The sequence below is a fragment of the Prosopis cineraria genome, unplaced genomic scaffold (genome assembly GCF_029017545.1).
Source record: "Prosopis cineraria cultivar Desert tree isolate PC_DT_omini unplaced genomic scaffold, ASM2901754v1 PC13, whole genome shotgun sequence".
Taxonomy (NCBI): domain Eukaryota; kingdom Viridiplantae; phylum Streptophyta; class Magnoliopsida; order Fabales; family Fabaceae; genus Prosopis; species Prosopis cineraria.
In genome coordinates this window covers 936,758-950,820 of record NW_026555344.1, presented here as the reverse complement: position 1 = coordinate 950,820, position 14,063 = coordinate 936,758, and the positions used below count along the sequence as shown (strand labels likewise).

Genomic DNA, 14,063 nt, shown 5'->3' with positions numbered 1-14,063 from the left:
ACCTAAAAATAAATACATGATATTTTTTTTTTATAGTTTTAAACCTTACTTTTATATATATAATGATCGTAGCTAATGCCACTTATTTATAATTAACATAATATCTAGGCAAAAGGAAAAATTGAATTAAAATTGACAATTTTATCTAATTACCATATATTAATTTTTAAAGAGTCTAGCTTAAAATTCAAAATTTAAACCTAAAGTATTTTTTATTATTAAGTACATTATATTGTCAATCCAAATTTATTGAATATATTGAGCGATGTTATTAACATATTATTATCAAATTACAATGTTATCAAAATTTCAAATACTTCTGGAAGATATGATTAATTTGGCAAAATTATTTTACCAAAGATATGTTAATGTGATAATTTTTTATACCTTTAACTTATCTTGGTTATATATTTCAAAATTAAATCCGAATATTTACTAATCATAAATTCAATATGAATAATAATTTGAATATACAATCATATTTTTCAAAATAATTAGAAACATATGGCTTTTTAGAATAAAAAATAATTATATTATGAAATAATTAGTTGTCATCGAAACCAATCCAATCCAATGCAATTAGATTATTTTATTAAAAAATTTATTAAAACAATAATTATACAGATAACAAATTCAAAATATTAACAAAAATATTAATTGGTTATATGGTATGTTTAGATTTTAATTAATCTTAATCTTAATATTTGTAACATTTTAATCTATTATAATTATGTCAAACAAATATTTAGATTGATATATGATGCTTTTGTAGATATAACTTATGTTATAGGATTAAACCAAACAGACAACTTAATATTTATTATATTTTATATTATGGCCTGTTTATTATATTTGTTAATAATATATCGTTGTATATTAATGATAAAATTTTTATAAGTTTTTAAATTTTTAATAATAAATTTCTTGTATATCAATGACAGACCCATTGTAAATCAAGATGAACCAATCATACTTCCAAATTTTTAAAAATTTGGTCCATATTTTTTAAGCACAAGGATTTTTTAGCTAGTAGGCCAATTTATCATTGATATGTTTTGATATTATTAACAGCATTTTAGGCAATTACAACAAATCAAAACAAAATACCCAGAATAAATTTTTAATCAATAACATAATCCTTGAATCAATTTAAAATCAATTATTAAACCTTACTTTTAAAACACATGATCGAGTAAGAATATGAAAGAATATGTTTTTTTATTTTATAAAGTTTCCATAAATTGATCTGTTTATATAAAATCCCTGACGGCCTAACCTATCTAAAACAAACTAATTTTTAATGACAACCACAAGTGGGCCATAAATCGTTAAAGTAGCACACATAAATAAAATTAAATTCAAATATATTTAGCATACCTAATATCTTTGTAATTCAAAACCCAATATTTCATAACTATGTAAAATAATTTAACAACATAAAATAAATTGGTGTTCCAAGATGAAAATGTGGAATGAAATCATAGCCAAGCACATTTATTTACAATTGATATAATATCTATATTGGAGGAAAGTTTGAATTTAAATTGTAAATCTAATTTAATCACTAGATATTGAAATTTAAACTAATCTAACTTAAAATTTGGAATTTAAACATGAAACCTTTTTATTTTTAAATGATATAGAGGGAGATATTATAAAATTGTCCCATAATTAAATATAATTTGAATTTCAAATAGATAAATCTATATATATATATATATAAATATATATTTCATTTTATTTTACAAACTGGACCTATCAAAATATAAACAATATTTAATTTTATTATTGTATGAAAATATAAAATAATTTGATTACCCCTTTTTAAATAATTTGATTTGAATTTCAAATACTCACACAAACATAATGGGCAATCACTCCTTTATTTTATATATATATATATATATATATATATTATCTTCCAAATTGAACATATCAAACATAAAAAAATTTAATTTATTTTTTATATAAAAAATTATAAATAATATCGAAACTTATTCTAAACCTGAATTCTTTATTTTATATACATATAAAAATAAGAAATCATCTCGAACCTAATTTTAAGCACAAAATATATTCATAATTTATTATATTTAAATGTTTTTTTAAATATCTATGAATGCAGGTTAAGCAAATAGATAAAATGTATATAATTTTTTGCTTGAATAATTTTCAAAAATCATTGGGATAGATCAAATTTTTCATTTCAAATAGTTAAAAATTAATTTTTATATAAATATAAAAAATTATATAAATAGATAAACATCAATTTGAATTCAAATATATATATATATATATATTCGATTGTATGAAGCTTAATTTTTGACATGTCATTCAAAATTTTTAAAAATTATCAAGATAGATGAGATTTGAATTTCAAATAGGTAAAAAATATTTTTTGTATACATATAAAAATTAACAATTCATCATGCACTTAACTCAAAACCTGTATAATATTATATATATATATATATATATATTAAAAATAATAAATCATCTCGAACTTAACTCCAAACTTAACTTCTGGGCATAAAATTGTAGAAAAAACATTTCAAAACATAAAATTGCAGCAAACTTAAAAAAAGAACACAAGACATTTTCTCATAATCTTCAATCCTTATATATATAATGATTAATTATTATCTTCCCTCCCTCTCTCTCATAAACCAAACAAAGAATCATTAAAAAAAATTTTCCCTCTCCCAACACCCAAATTAGACTAAACAAGGGAATATTACAACATTTCCCTCCCCTTCCCTCCCCTCTACTCACCTCCCTTAAATCAAACAAAGTGTAAATTAAATAAAGAATCATTGAAAATCCCCCATCTTCCCTCTCTCTCAATAAAACCTAATAAGACATAATCCCTCTTCTTCCTTCTCCTCTCCTCAAAACCAAACATAGCCTTAAAACATATATTTTGCAGGAGTATTCCTTTCCCCTTTCATTCTAACATTATTTTAAATAAGGAACAACCATTTTACGCCCTATTTGGCGGGAGGAAAGTGAAAAGATTCTAATGAATTCTAAAAAATAAGAAAAAAATTAATTAAAATCTTTCAACCCCGCTTCTCCACTTTTTTTTAAAATATAACTTTTTAGAATCTCCACTTCCCTTCCCTCCAGATTCCAACTATACAGACCCTGGTGTATCATACCAAACATAGTTATATACATTCTTCCCTTTCTATTTCTATATATGCCAAGCGCCACCTTTAGGTAATCTTTTGGATATATTTAATCAATTATCTTTGGATATTCATCGAGCATTACATTATCTATCGTCTATACACTTGGGTAAACAAAGGAAAACGCAAAGAATGGTTTCTATTCGCGAGTGTACATAAAGACAGAATTATATTTTATCGATGTATTTTCTTGAACACCATATGACCAGAATCATCCACATCAAACAACCGCCCAACAAATTCATTCCAACTATCATTTCGCTTCTTGCCAGACCAGGGGGGCACCTTACCGCTTGTACTAGCAGAATCCTCCCTTGCATCAGTCTCATGAAATGTTCCGTATGATGAAGGTGAGTATGCTTGAGGAATATCCAGAGCAACGGCCCTCTCAAGCGCTGCCTGGTACTCTTGGTTGTGTCGAGCTAGAGATTCATTCCGTTCCATCCTCTGCCTTGCTGGGACCTCCATAAGCCGACCTTTCTCTCGCATTAACTGATGCAGAAACAATGATTTATGTGCACACAGATATATCAATAGATAATTTCATCAATCAAATGGTCGGAGCTAAGAAAAGAATAAGAAACATGGGATATATTTCAAGAACAACTATATTGACACATACAATTGTGGTTTCAAGACTCCTGACTATGCAATACATGTGTGGCAGCAGTCAAAATACTTGTATACACTAAAGAAACTCACAAAAAATGCAAGCTTTATAATTCAATGTAAGTAAAATTCTAAACTGTTTTCCATAAAATTCCCGTTCATTAAACTACATTCTATAGTCATGAAAAGCTCATTTCAGTCCAGGTCTCCAACATCAAATCAAAGCAAAGGCCACTGAGCCTGAGAACTGTTATAGCCTACAGGTTATCAATATACAAATGACATTGGTGGGTTGGGACTAGCTTACCTCAAGAGCCGTTTGTGCTTCTCTTTCTATCCAAATGATAGCATGGTCTGAAGTTGCATTGCAAGAAAGAACTATATGCTCAAACCTCCCGTCAACAGGCACTGCTGTCCTTACAACAGGTGGAAACCTCCCCACCCTGCAACCAGAGATGCCACACAGAAATGAGCTGATTTTTACATGCTCAAAACTCCCGTCAACAGGCACTGCTGTCCTTACAACAAGTGGAAATCTTGTGCAAATATGATCAAAAATTAGGTTTAAGCCATCATCAAGTACACATATTTTCTTTTCTTTTTTGCACTCCTCGAGCTGCATCCCTTTATTATCATTTAATGTAGCCATGATCTCTATTTAATTGCACTTCATTTTTGTGCACAATATATGAAATATTCAACTCTCTCCAATTCGTTCCTTTCCCCGTTTTACAAATAGAGTGCCTAACTGCCTTTCAGCAAATTAAAGAGGTAGAATCTCATCCCCTTAAGAGACAGATAATACCTCTGTTTTGCACAGTGTGATTTGCCTAAGGACAGGCACACTGTTACAATGATCTATGACTCTGACCAAGAATTTTCAACATAATGCTTTACAATATACATAATGATCAATAAAACAGAGCTGAGAAAACTTCTCTACCTGAAGGGCTTTCGCTCAACAATATGATAAAGACGACCAGGTGCATATAGGCGCCTTGGATCCCTGAGCATCTTTTCCTCCAACGTGCAAGTATCTTTCAAGCACATCAGGCACAACAAACAGGGCAAACTGCCAGTACAGCATGACCAACTTAGAAGCTTATCTTAAGGGCAAAAACCTGAACCATAACATCACAAATGGTGATCCACTCAAATGAATATGCATGAAAAACTTTTTTTATTGTGATCAAATATTAAATCAGGCTTCGCTCAACAAGCCCCAAAAACTCATAATGAGAACAAGCCATGGGTATATTTTGAAAGTACAGACTATGAACAGTTTAAGTCAAGACTCAAATGTAAGGATAACAAAAAAAAAGTATAATTTTTTCAGCCAGACTACGAGAGAGATTATGGCGCTGGGGAAGTCATAATATAAATAATAAATTATAGAGATGAGCCTGCAGGCACTGAAGAAAATTATTAATTACAGATTAAGGCCTAGCTCCAACTTACCCCATGGATTTCACTATCTAGCTTCTAAGTCCTGCCTTATCAACAAATATAGATGTATGAAAGATCAGGTGTTCAATTTTTTCATTTGAAGGGAGCCGTTTAACAATGCCATGATAATGAATTCACCTTCAATCTATTCCTTAGTATCAGCCATTTAATGTTCAGGTATTTTGATACTCCCCAAAAAAATGATAAGGACATGCTAAAGTGTTTTACCAAAAGAGTGACTTGAAGACATCTTGTAAAGCAGTGGTTGTCCGTGGTAAAAAATCATCCTGGTTGTGCAGAGAAAATCATATTAGGATAGACGTGCATCAAATTGATAACAAACAGATAACAGAGACAAAAAATTCATATTGACTTCTCTATTTTTGTATCCACACTAACTGTGAATTATTCTTATTTCCGGGATATTCATCCCCAGAAGTGCAATATATTAACTGTGTTATTTGAGAACTTGAAACATTCAGAATAATCAACCATTCACCAAATTAGGGCATTTTTCTTGATGCACGTAAAACGTCTCTAACCTTCTGCTTGAGAAAAACTTTAACAGTTTTGCTCACTTGCAATCAGCATATCACAATCACATTGATAACTAGATTCATGTGAAGGAAAAAAATCATACCCACAGACATATATAAATATTAATATATAAATTTAACATTTAGCTATGAACCCCACCTAGTGGGATTAGGCTTGTTGTGTTGTTGTTGTTGAACATTTAGCAATGACAGATGACAAGTAACATGCTACATTGCTACATATGCAAACAAAGTTTGTAAGATAGAATCCACTTAAGCTTATTACCAGCAATCTTGGTAGTATTACTGTTACAACTTACAGACTTACAGTGTTACATACATACATGTGACACAGAGGTCCACTTTCACTGCAACCACTATCCATACCAAGCTATCAGTTTTCTGTATTTACATCATGTTTAAGAACTTGTATGAAGATATATTACCACTTCCTAATTAAACGCATGTCTTGATAATCTCTATAGACTCAGTCTTGTCTGTTTAGATGGAATCATGATGGCTTTGAAATCAGTCAGGAAAGATGGTAAAGTATAAAGTTCACGATGCAAGGAGATCAATTAACCTGGAGTACGACAGAATAGATAACATCTGCATATCTTACAGCCAAATTGAGAGACATACACCGAGCAGGAGCTATAGCATAGCATTTTATCCTGTTTCTTTCTATGTCCAATTTGTCTCGGTTATGAATTGCTATCAATGTCAACAATGCCACCACCCCAGCCCCTAGGGAATGCCCACTAAATATCAGCGTGTATGCAGGATTTTCTGCAACCAGATCCCTGAGAACCTCGAACTCTGCATCAAAAACCCATTCCGCCGCTTTCAATAACCCATTGTGAACATAACCACCATGAAATTCTGTTTGCCCCAGTTTGTTGTCAAGCAAAACTGCATAATCACTTTCCACTGCTAAATTGAGTCCGCTAACAGCCAGGATAATTTCAGCACGATCATGATCAAGGTATATCATATAGGGAGTAACACGACCTTGGTTATCCCCATAGTCTTTACGTAAGGTTACCCAGGCAGGATTAATGCCATAACCCCCAGGGGGAGCCCACAGAGGGTTACGAATGTCATCTTCATAGACAGCTAATATGAGACGACACATTCGAGGTACAGGCTCAAATTCTTCCGCAGAAGCTAGACCCCAGTTTTCACTCTCATATCCAGCAGTATAGAGACATTTCTGCCAAGCCCAGCGAGCACATGCCAGACAATAAACACACTCAAGTATAGGAAGCCCACAGATAATTGACATCAACGCCTATGATGTGAGCATGTTGAGAGATGTTACAGATGGTAGAGCCAAATAGAAGTTATTACATAATAATAATAATAATAATAATAATAATAATAGAAGCTGATGCGTTTCAGGAATTGAGTTTACACCAATAGGACTGGATCAGGTAGTGATCGATAGAAAAACTACGGAATTTTTTTCCTTAGAGAAAGTAAAGGGTTCAGATTTCAGGATATGAAGGCAGATGGTCGGCAACAACTCTATCAATAATAGGAAAGAGAATTAAGTGGAGAATGACTCCATACATGAACAATTAGGACTGACATACGAAACTTAAGGGGTCGATATACAGATACACCACTCAAATGCAAGCGTTGAGGTGAAGCAAAGCGCCTAAACACATGAAAAGATTCCCATTTTGTTAGAATTTAAATTTGAAATTACAGAAAATCCGCAACAAACGAGCGACCCGCACATGAAAATGCCAAAAACAAGGACAAACGATTCTGGAGAAATATAAGGAGCAAAGAAATAAATAAATGTCTGGACTCTTGGGGGCTTTGAGCACAAATCATTACTAGCCAAAGTCTAAAGGCATGTAATCATTGTATTATACTTGATGAGTGGGAAAATGATAAATCCCTAGGCACAAAGGAGTTGACAGCTTTGGGTTCTGGGTTCCTCCAAGAATTGCAGCTAGAAACTGAAAGGGGAGACAGAATAAACGATATCAGAGGAGGAAGAAAAGGACAAGAAGAAAGAATTGATACGGGCCTCCACCTACAAGTCAAACCCATAATCAGCGAGTAAGCTTCGAGAATCTACTCGTTAGTATAATTTAATTCCCTAGCCACTGCTGACATGTGGATTTCTCGTTCCCCGCAGAATTTTAGCTTGGACAGCGAATTACTTTTTCCTTTCGGTTCCGCCGTCACTTGTGAACGTTAGTTTGTTATCATAATTTTGTCATTCTGAAAATAGTTATTTAATTCATGAATTTTTTTCCAATTTAATTCATCGAAGAAAGTGGCCATAATTTTTTAAAATACTTGTTTTATTCAGTAAATCTCTTCATTTGGCTATATAATTGCAAAGACATGAGTTCCCGTCACTTCTTGTAATTGGAAATTTCAATTTATCTAATACCTGTCTTAAATCCTTAAAAAAAAAAAAAAAGTTTTGGTTGCTGGGGATAACAATAATATCTAGAGGTATGATAAGTTGGATGTAGGCAAGTGAAGAAGAAATGTTATTATTGTGTTTTTTTTTTTTGGGGTATACAACGGGGCATAAAGCCCAAAACAAAACTAAAGCAGAAATCATGGATGGGTAGGAAACGCCCAAGTTATCCCTATGCAGTTGATCACATAAGCCCTCAGGTGGTTCTTGTAGCAGCTGGACGAAGCTAGTCTGAGTGTGACTCCAATTTGCAAGCCAATCAACACTCTGATTCCCTTCTCTATACACGTGAGAGATCCTCAACCTCCATCGGTCTCCTAATAGCTTACGAAAACAATCAATAAATCGATTTCTAGATTGCCCCGTGTCCAACCAATCTTCTAATATTATTTTTTGTTTTTGAAATGTAATCAGCTTCTCTTTACTTGATTCACTAAAAGTCTTAATCTTAACTACTAAAAAAGTTAACTCTCATCCTTTCCTCATAATTAAATTAAAGAAGTAACTTATTGAACAGAACCTAAATAAGTTTTACTTTATTGGTATTTATGGTGCATTCAGACTTATTCTTAAAAATTGCTACATAAAATTTAATTTGAAGGATATTTTTATCTTTATGTTTGGACCAAAAATATTCGTTGGAATGGACTGATCATTGAGAAAAACAAAACAAAGAGGTGTGAAGTGTGAACATGGATCAAGTCCAACGAACCCTTAAAGGTCAGGACCTCAACAAATTTAGTAGAACGTCACACATGACAAAGTCTTGGTCATGTAATCAGGTCCTTGAAGATCTCAAAGCACTCTTCAAGCCACGCTCCACCATCATGGGGTGCTTGACTTCAGATACTGCCCACAATTATAGCTTCATTGAAGAGGGCAAAATTCAAATTTGAATTAGAGGGTAGTGACCTGAACGTATAAAAGGAAAAGGCCAACAACAAGAGCTCTTTCCCTATCCACATCTCCCTCCTCCATCAAACTCAACCTGCTAACTAACTATCAAGCCAAAATCTTGCCCCGCGTGACCCTGGTTCCCTGTCTATATTTGTTATTTTGCTTCTCACTCCATTAATTGGAGTATCTAAATTATGCTTCCCTTATTTAATAATGTAAGACACTTTTTAAAATGTTAAATATTAAAAAATATGAAGCATTTTTAATGTTTTAATATATAATCATTATATTTTTTTTAAAAGTGTCATTAATGAATAAATTATTTTATATTTATTTTAGAGTGAAACACCCTATTAAATAAAAGTAAATATGAAAAGATGGTGTTAGTTTAAAAATAAATAATTATTTTATTGAGGGTGAAATTCAATTAAAAATACGTTATATTTTTTAATGTAAAGAATACTTTCTTGTGGATGAATGGTTATTTCTTTGGAGTATTTTTTCCTGGACTCTTGATGGCTCAGCGAGGCATTCCAATATAATTACGATGAAAGACCCCAGAAATCGCAATACCTGATTCATACACATTCGAGGACTAAAATTCTTTTTGTATGCCCGGTACATACAAGGGGCGCAAGGCTCTAAAATTCAAGCCGACACTTTAATATTAATAAAGTATATATATATATATATATATATAATATGTATATGTATATAAAGGCTTCCAGCCAGCTTTAAAAAAAAAAAAACAGAACAAGTAAATTAAATTTATAAAATTTCGAGAAATGTCATGGTTATCTTTCGTCAATTTCTAAATTAAATTAACAACTAAGCGCTTAAATTAATTAATTAATTAAGAGGTTGATCTCTCTTAACTAGAGTTTTCAAGTTTAATTTCTGTGCATACCATAGTAATTAAATTCTTAATGAGAGGTATATTTTCAAAAAGATACTCACAAGTTATTCACTGAATTAGTCTAGGTATTTGACCTAAGAAACTAGGGTGAGAGCAAAAAAAAAAAACTAAATTAAAATAAATTTATTGCTCATTATAAATTATTGTGATATATTTGTAATTATATATTATCTATCAATTAAGAAAATATGCGTTTAGTTTCAAATACAGATAAATATATGAAAAAGATTGCGGCTAATATATTTTGTGTAAGTTAGATTTTCTAATTCTATAAATTAAGTCCCACACTTCCCTTGTAATTAAGGAAATTATCGATTGAGCAGAACTGAAATAAATTTTAATTTCTAAATATTTAAAAACTTTTCTTTAAAAATTATAAAATTAAATTAATTTTAAACGATATTTTAATTATCTTTAACTTTAAAAATAAGTACATATATAGAATTAGACTTCCAGCAAATTTTAAAAATAAAACAAACAATTATTTATAAAATCTCGATAAATGTTTTGATTATCTTTCATTAATTTCTAAATTATTTAAATTAAATTTATTGTCCACTGGAAATTATTGTGATATATCTTTAATTATCATTATCTGTCACTGTCTATCAATTAAGTAAATTAGCGTACTTGAGAAAACTGGCGTTTTGTTTCAAATACAGTCATAAACATTATTAATTAATTAATTACATGAAAAGTAATCCAGCTAATATATTTTCTGCAAGTTATATTTTTTAGATTAGGTTAGATTCTATAGATTAGATTTACCTATAAATTTAATTCTCATCATCCATGTTTTTATCAAATTATATAATTTAATAACAAATTTAAACTACTTATAATTATTTTTTAAAAAAAATAAGCTTTAGTTTTTAATCTTGTATTAACAATATATTTCATATTTTTAATACTTTTCTGTGGCAAAGCACAATCTTAATATTAATATCAATAGATTGATTGTTAAAAAGATGATTATTATTTATCCTACAAAAAATTAAAGATAATGATTTATCCTGTATCCACATAAAAATTATTTTTGCTTATCTTCAACTTGTTGTGCATGCAGCATCATCACCAGTATAAATTAAACGCAGTTAGTGACGGGTTAATAACATAACTCAAATTTTAGAGAAACCTCGCAAGTAACATAACAATGACGAGTTTTGTGCCAACTCTTACTTCCCAACTACTGAGACGAAGAACACCAAGAAGAGTTTATCAAAATCAGAGGTTGCAACCTCATGACTCTGCAGGTATTTATTTACATAGCTCTTGTCACTTTCCCCATAATCCTCAATATCAATTCGCTCGCATTCTAAAATCCATTCATGTATTGGGCAGATGAAGCAAATAATGAAGCAAGATCAGTAAAAGCAACAAAGACATGTTTGGTTCGCGTCGTGGAACTTTTGTCGCCCTTGCTTCGCCATAGATTAGCAATATTCACGTTATTGGTCGGTTGTGCAGACGCGTATTTGGTCGTGCGCGAGAGTCCGAGTCCAACGAATTGGGGATTTCGAGTCACAGCTCTCTTAAGCCTTGTCAAATTAACATTCTATATAATGTTTGGAAGTAAGCCAAGTGCGCGTCGCCGTAAACACAATCAATTGCCAACAAGTCTAGCCATGATTATTACTGCCATGGCTTTAATATTTGCAAGGACGAGACATCAAAGCCTGCAAGCTTTAATATCACAACTCAAGCACTTCAATGTTCAATTCTTAGGTCCTTTTTTTGCCTTGGTAGTGGGATTGCTCCTCTTATTTGAGAGTCTTGGGTTTTAATGTTTTATAGTTGAACTCAGGTTTAAGTTTCCATTGCTATACAGGTATACATACATACATATATATATATATATATATATATTCATTCATGTTTCTAAGCTTCCAATAAATCTGCCTTGGCTTTTTTTTTTTTGGCCTCAAGTGAGTATTAACATACCCTAAATTTAAACTCAAGTCTTGATTTTGTTATTGGTCTCACCTGGAAACATCTTCATCTAGAATAACGATTTAAAACAAGCTTAACTATTTCTTCGAACATGTTTTCAATCATCCGCGTGGGATTGCTTTTACATATTAAATAAAATAACTTTTTTTTGGTGTAATAAATAAAATAACTTTCTAATCTGATTCCCCTTAAGCTTTTTTTTTTTTTGGTAAGCAACTATTATTTTGGTTACTCTTGAGGACTTTGAGCAAGAATCTACATAACAAGCTCACCCAAAAAAAAAAAGGTAAGTTTTAAAATTGTTGATGACAGGCTGTAGTAAAAAGGCGTTACATAGGAATAGTACAATCATAAGCAAAAGGTGGCCGGATCATGTCTTCATATATGCTAATCTTCAATACTGAGATAATGTCACATCACATTGGCACAATTAATCGCATAATAAAGTTAAATATAATTAATAATCAATGTAATCAAGTGAAAATGACACAGGGTTAAAGAGTAAATTTATTCTAATTTTTTTTTTCAAAATATCAGGTGTTGTAAATTTTTGTTTCGAGTATTTTTATCCAGAAACTTAGAAAAAAAGGGCTTTTATCTCTCGTTCGTTGACCGTCAAAACTCAAGTTTGACTGACGAAATAACACCTCGCATTCATAAGATAAGCTGATTGGATCCGTGTATTTCTTCTTCTTCTTTCTCTCTGCACTTAGACCCAACTCTCCCATGCCCCCCCCCCTCTCTCTCTCTCTCTCTCATTCGTCATCAGGACCCTCTTCAGCCATCGTTGAGCTCAGGTTTGTCTTACCTTCCAATCCGACCCAAAGTCCACCCCCTCCATCTCCATGATCATCGAGTTAGCCGCAGCCACGAGGTCATCCAAGTCGATTAGCCGATGGCGTCTGGGTTGGTCTACATCTCCTTGGAATGTGACATGCACCACTCCTCGATGACGCCTAATCACGCTGCGGCAGCGCCGACAGCCTCTTAGCTTCACATTAGTGGCCAATTGAACGAGGAGGATTTGAAATTAAATGAAAATCGATAGGTCCCATTCGGCATCTCCCGAGCAAAAGGTATTACAAACCACAAGCCTCTCTGCTTCACCATCAAGCGCAAGTTCTTCTATGCTCTATGCGCTAGCCGCTGAGAATTATTTTTCTTGATTCTATATCTTCCTTTCCTCCTCTCCTTTGTTATTGACTTGTGCCTATTCTTAAGAAAGAAAAAATAGAAAGTACATTAGAAAGAAAGCAATAGAATGGTGAAATTGAGGGAAGAGCCAAAAAGCATATATCTATATATTTTCCTCATCAAAATTTTGCTGGTCATCAATCTTTCATAAGCTTCTAGGCTTATAATTTTGTTTTTGTTGTCTTGCTTGGGACTTTGATTACTTGAGATTTTCGTTTTCATGGATAGTTAATAATTGTTGCCAACTTGTGCGAAAAAAGTAATTTTGGAGAGGTAATTAAAAGATGAAACAGGGCATGAAAACTAAATATAGAGAATTGATTTTGAAGGTACTGAGAAGAGGTTGTCATGTTTATCTGCAGCTTAGAAAACCTATCGATGGTAGTCTTCGCTAATAGCTTAAAGTCGAGGTGGGAGTGGGAAATGAGCGTGGGAAGGGAGGGTGTGGATGAAATGAAAGGAAGGTTGAAGAAGAATGAGGCGGCGTCACACGCAAAGATGAACAAGGAAGGAAGAAGATGGATAAGAGCACTGAGCAGACGATTCTTTGAAGAAGAGCATAAAAGCTTTAATGGCCACGTGTGATTTTATTTTATTTTTTTTAATTTTTTAAAAAAACCACTTGACAGTGAAAGTTAAATAAATAGTCAACTAACTGTCAGCACTGAGAGCAAGGTAAAAAAAGCCTCTTTTTTTAAGTTTTAGTGTAAAAATATTTCAAATAAAAATTTAGGATATTCAGTGTTTTTTTTTTAAAAATTCAAGATAAATTTTTCCTTTAACGTGATAATATAAAATAGCAAAACAAAACTCTTTACATATTCAAAGCCTAAAAGTATGTAAATTGATTAACATATTGAATATAAAATATGTTATCAAAA

The 14,063-nt window shown here is 31.7% G+C and overlaps 1 protein-coding gene across 2 annotated transcripts; it reads right to left on the bottom strand.

Annotated features, from left to right (window-relative positions):
- Positions 1–3,214: 3,214 nt before the first annotated feature.
- LOC129291461 (uncharacterized) lies at positions 3,215–7,862 on the bottom strand. 2 transcript variants are annotated; one of them, XM_054928817.1, is made up of 5 exons: positions 6,402–7,862; positions 5,472–5,530; positions 4,741–4,869; positions 4,105–4,240; positions 3,215–3,680 (listed from the first exon to the last, which is right to left on the bottom strand). In XM_054928817.1, exons 1-5 carry the CDS (start codon positions 7,062–7,064, stop codon positions 3,363–3,365), a joined length of 1,305 nt encoding a protein of 434 aa, XP_054784792.1. In that variant the 5' UTR covers positions 7,065–7,862; the 3' UTR covers positions 3,215–3,362. The 2 variants fall into 2 exon arrangements, with proteins under 2 accessions (XP_054784792.1, XP_054784791.1); XM_054928816.1 differs by having other exon boundaries at positions 6,363–7,859.
- Between the last annotated feature and the right edge of the window lie 6,201 nt (positions 7,863–14,063).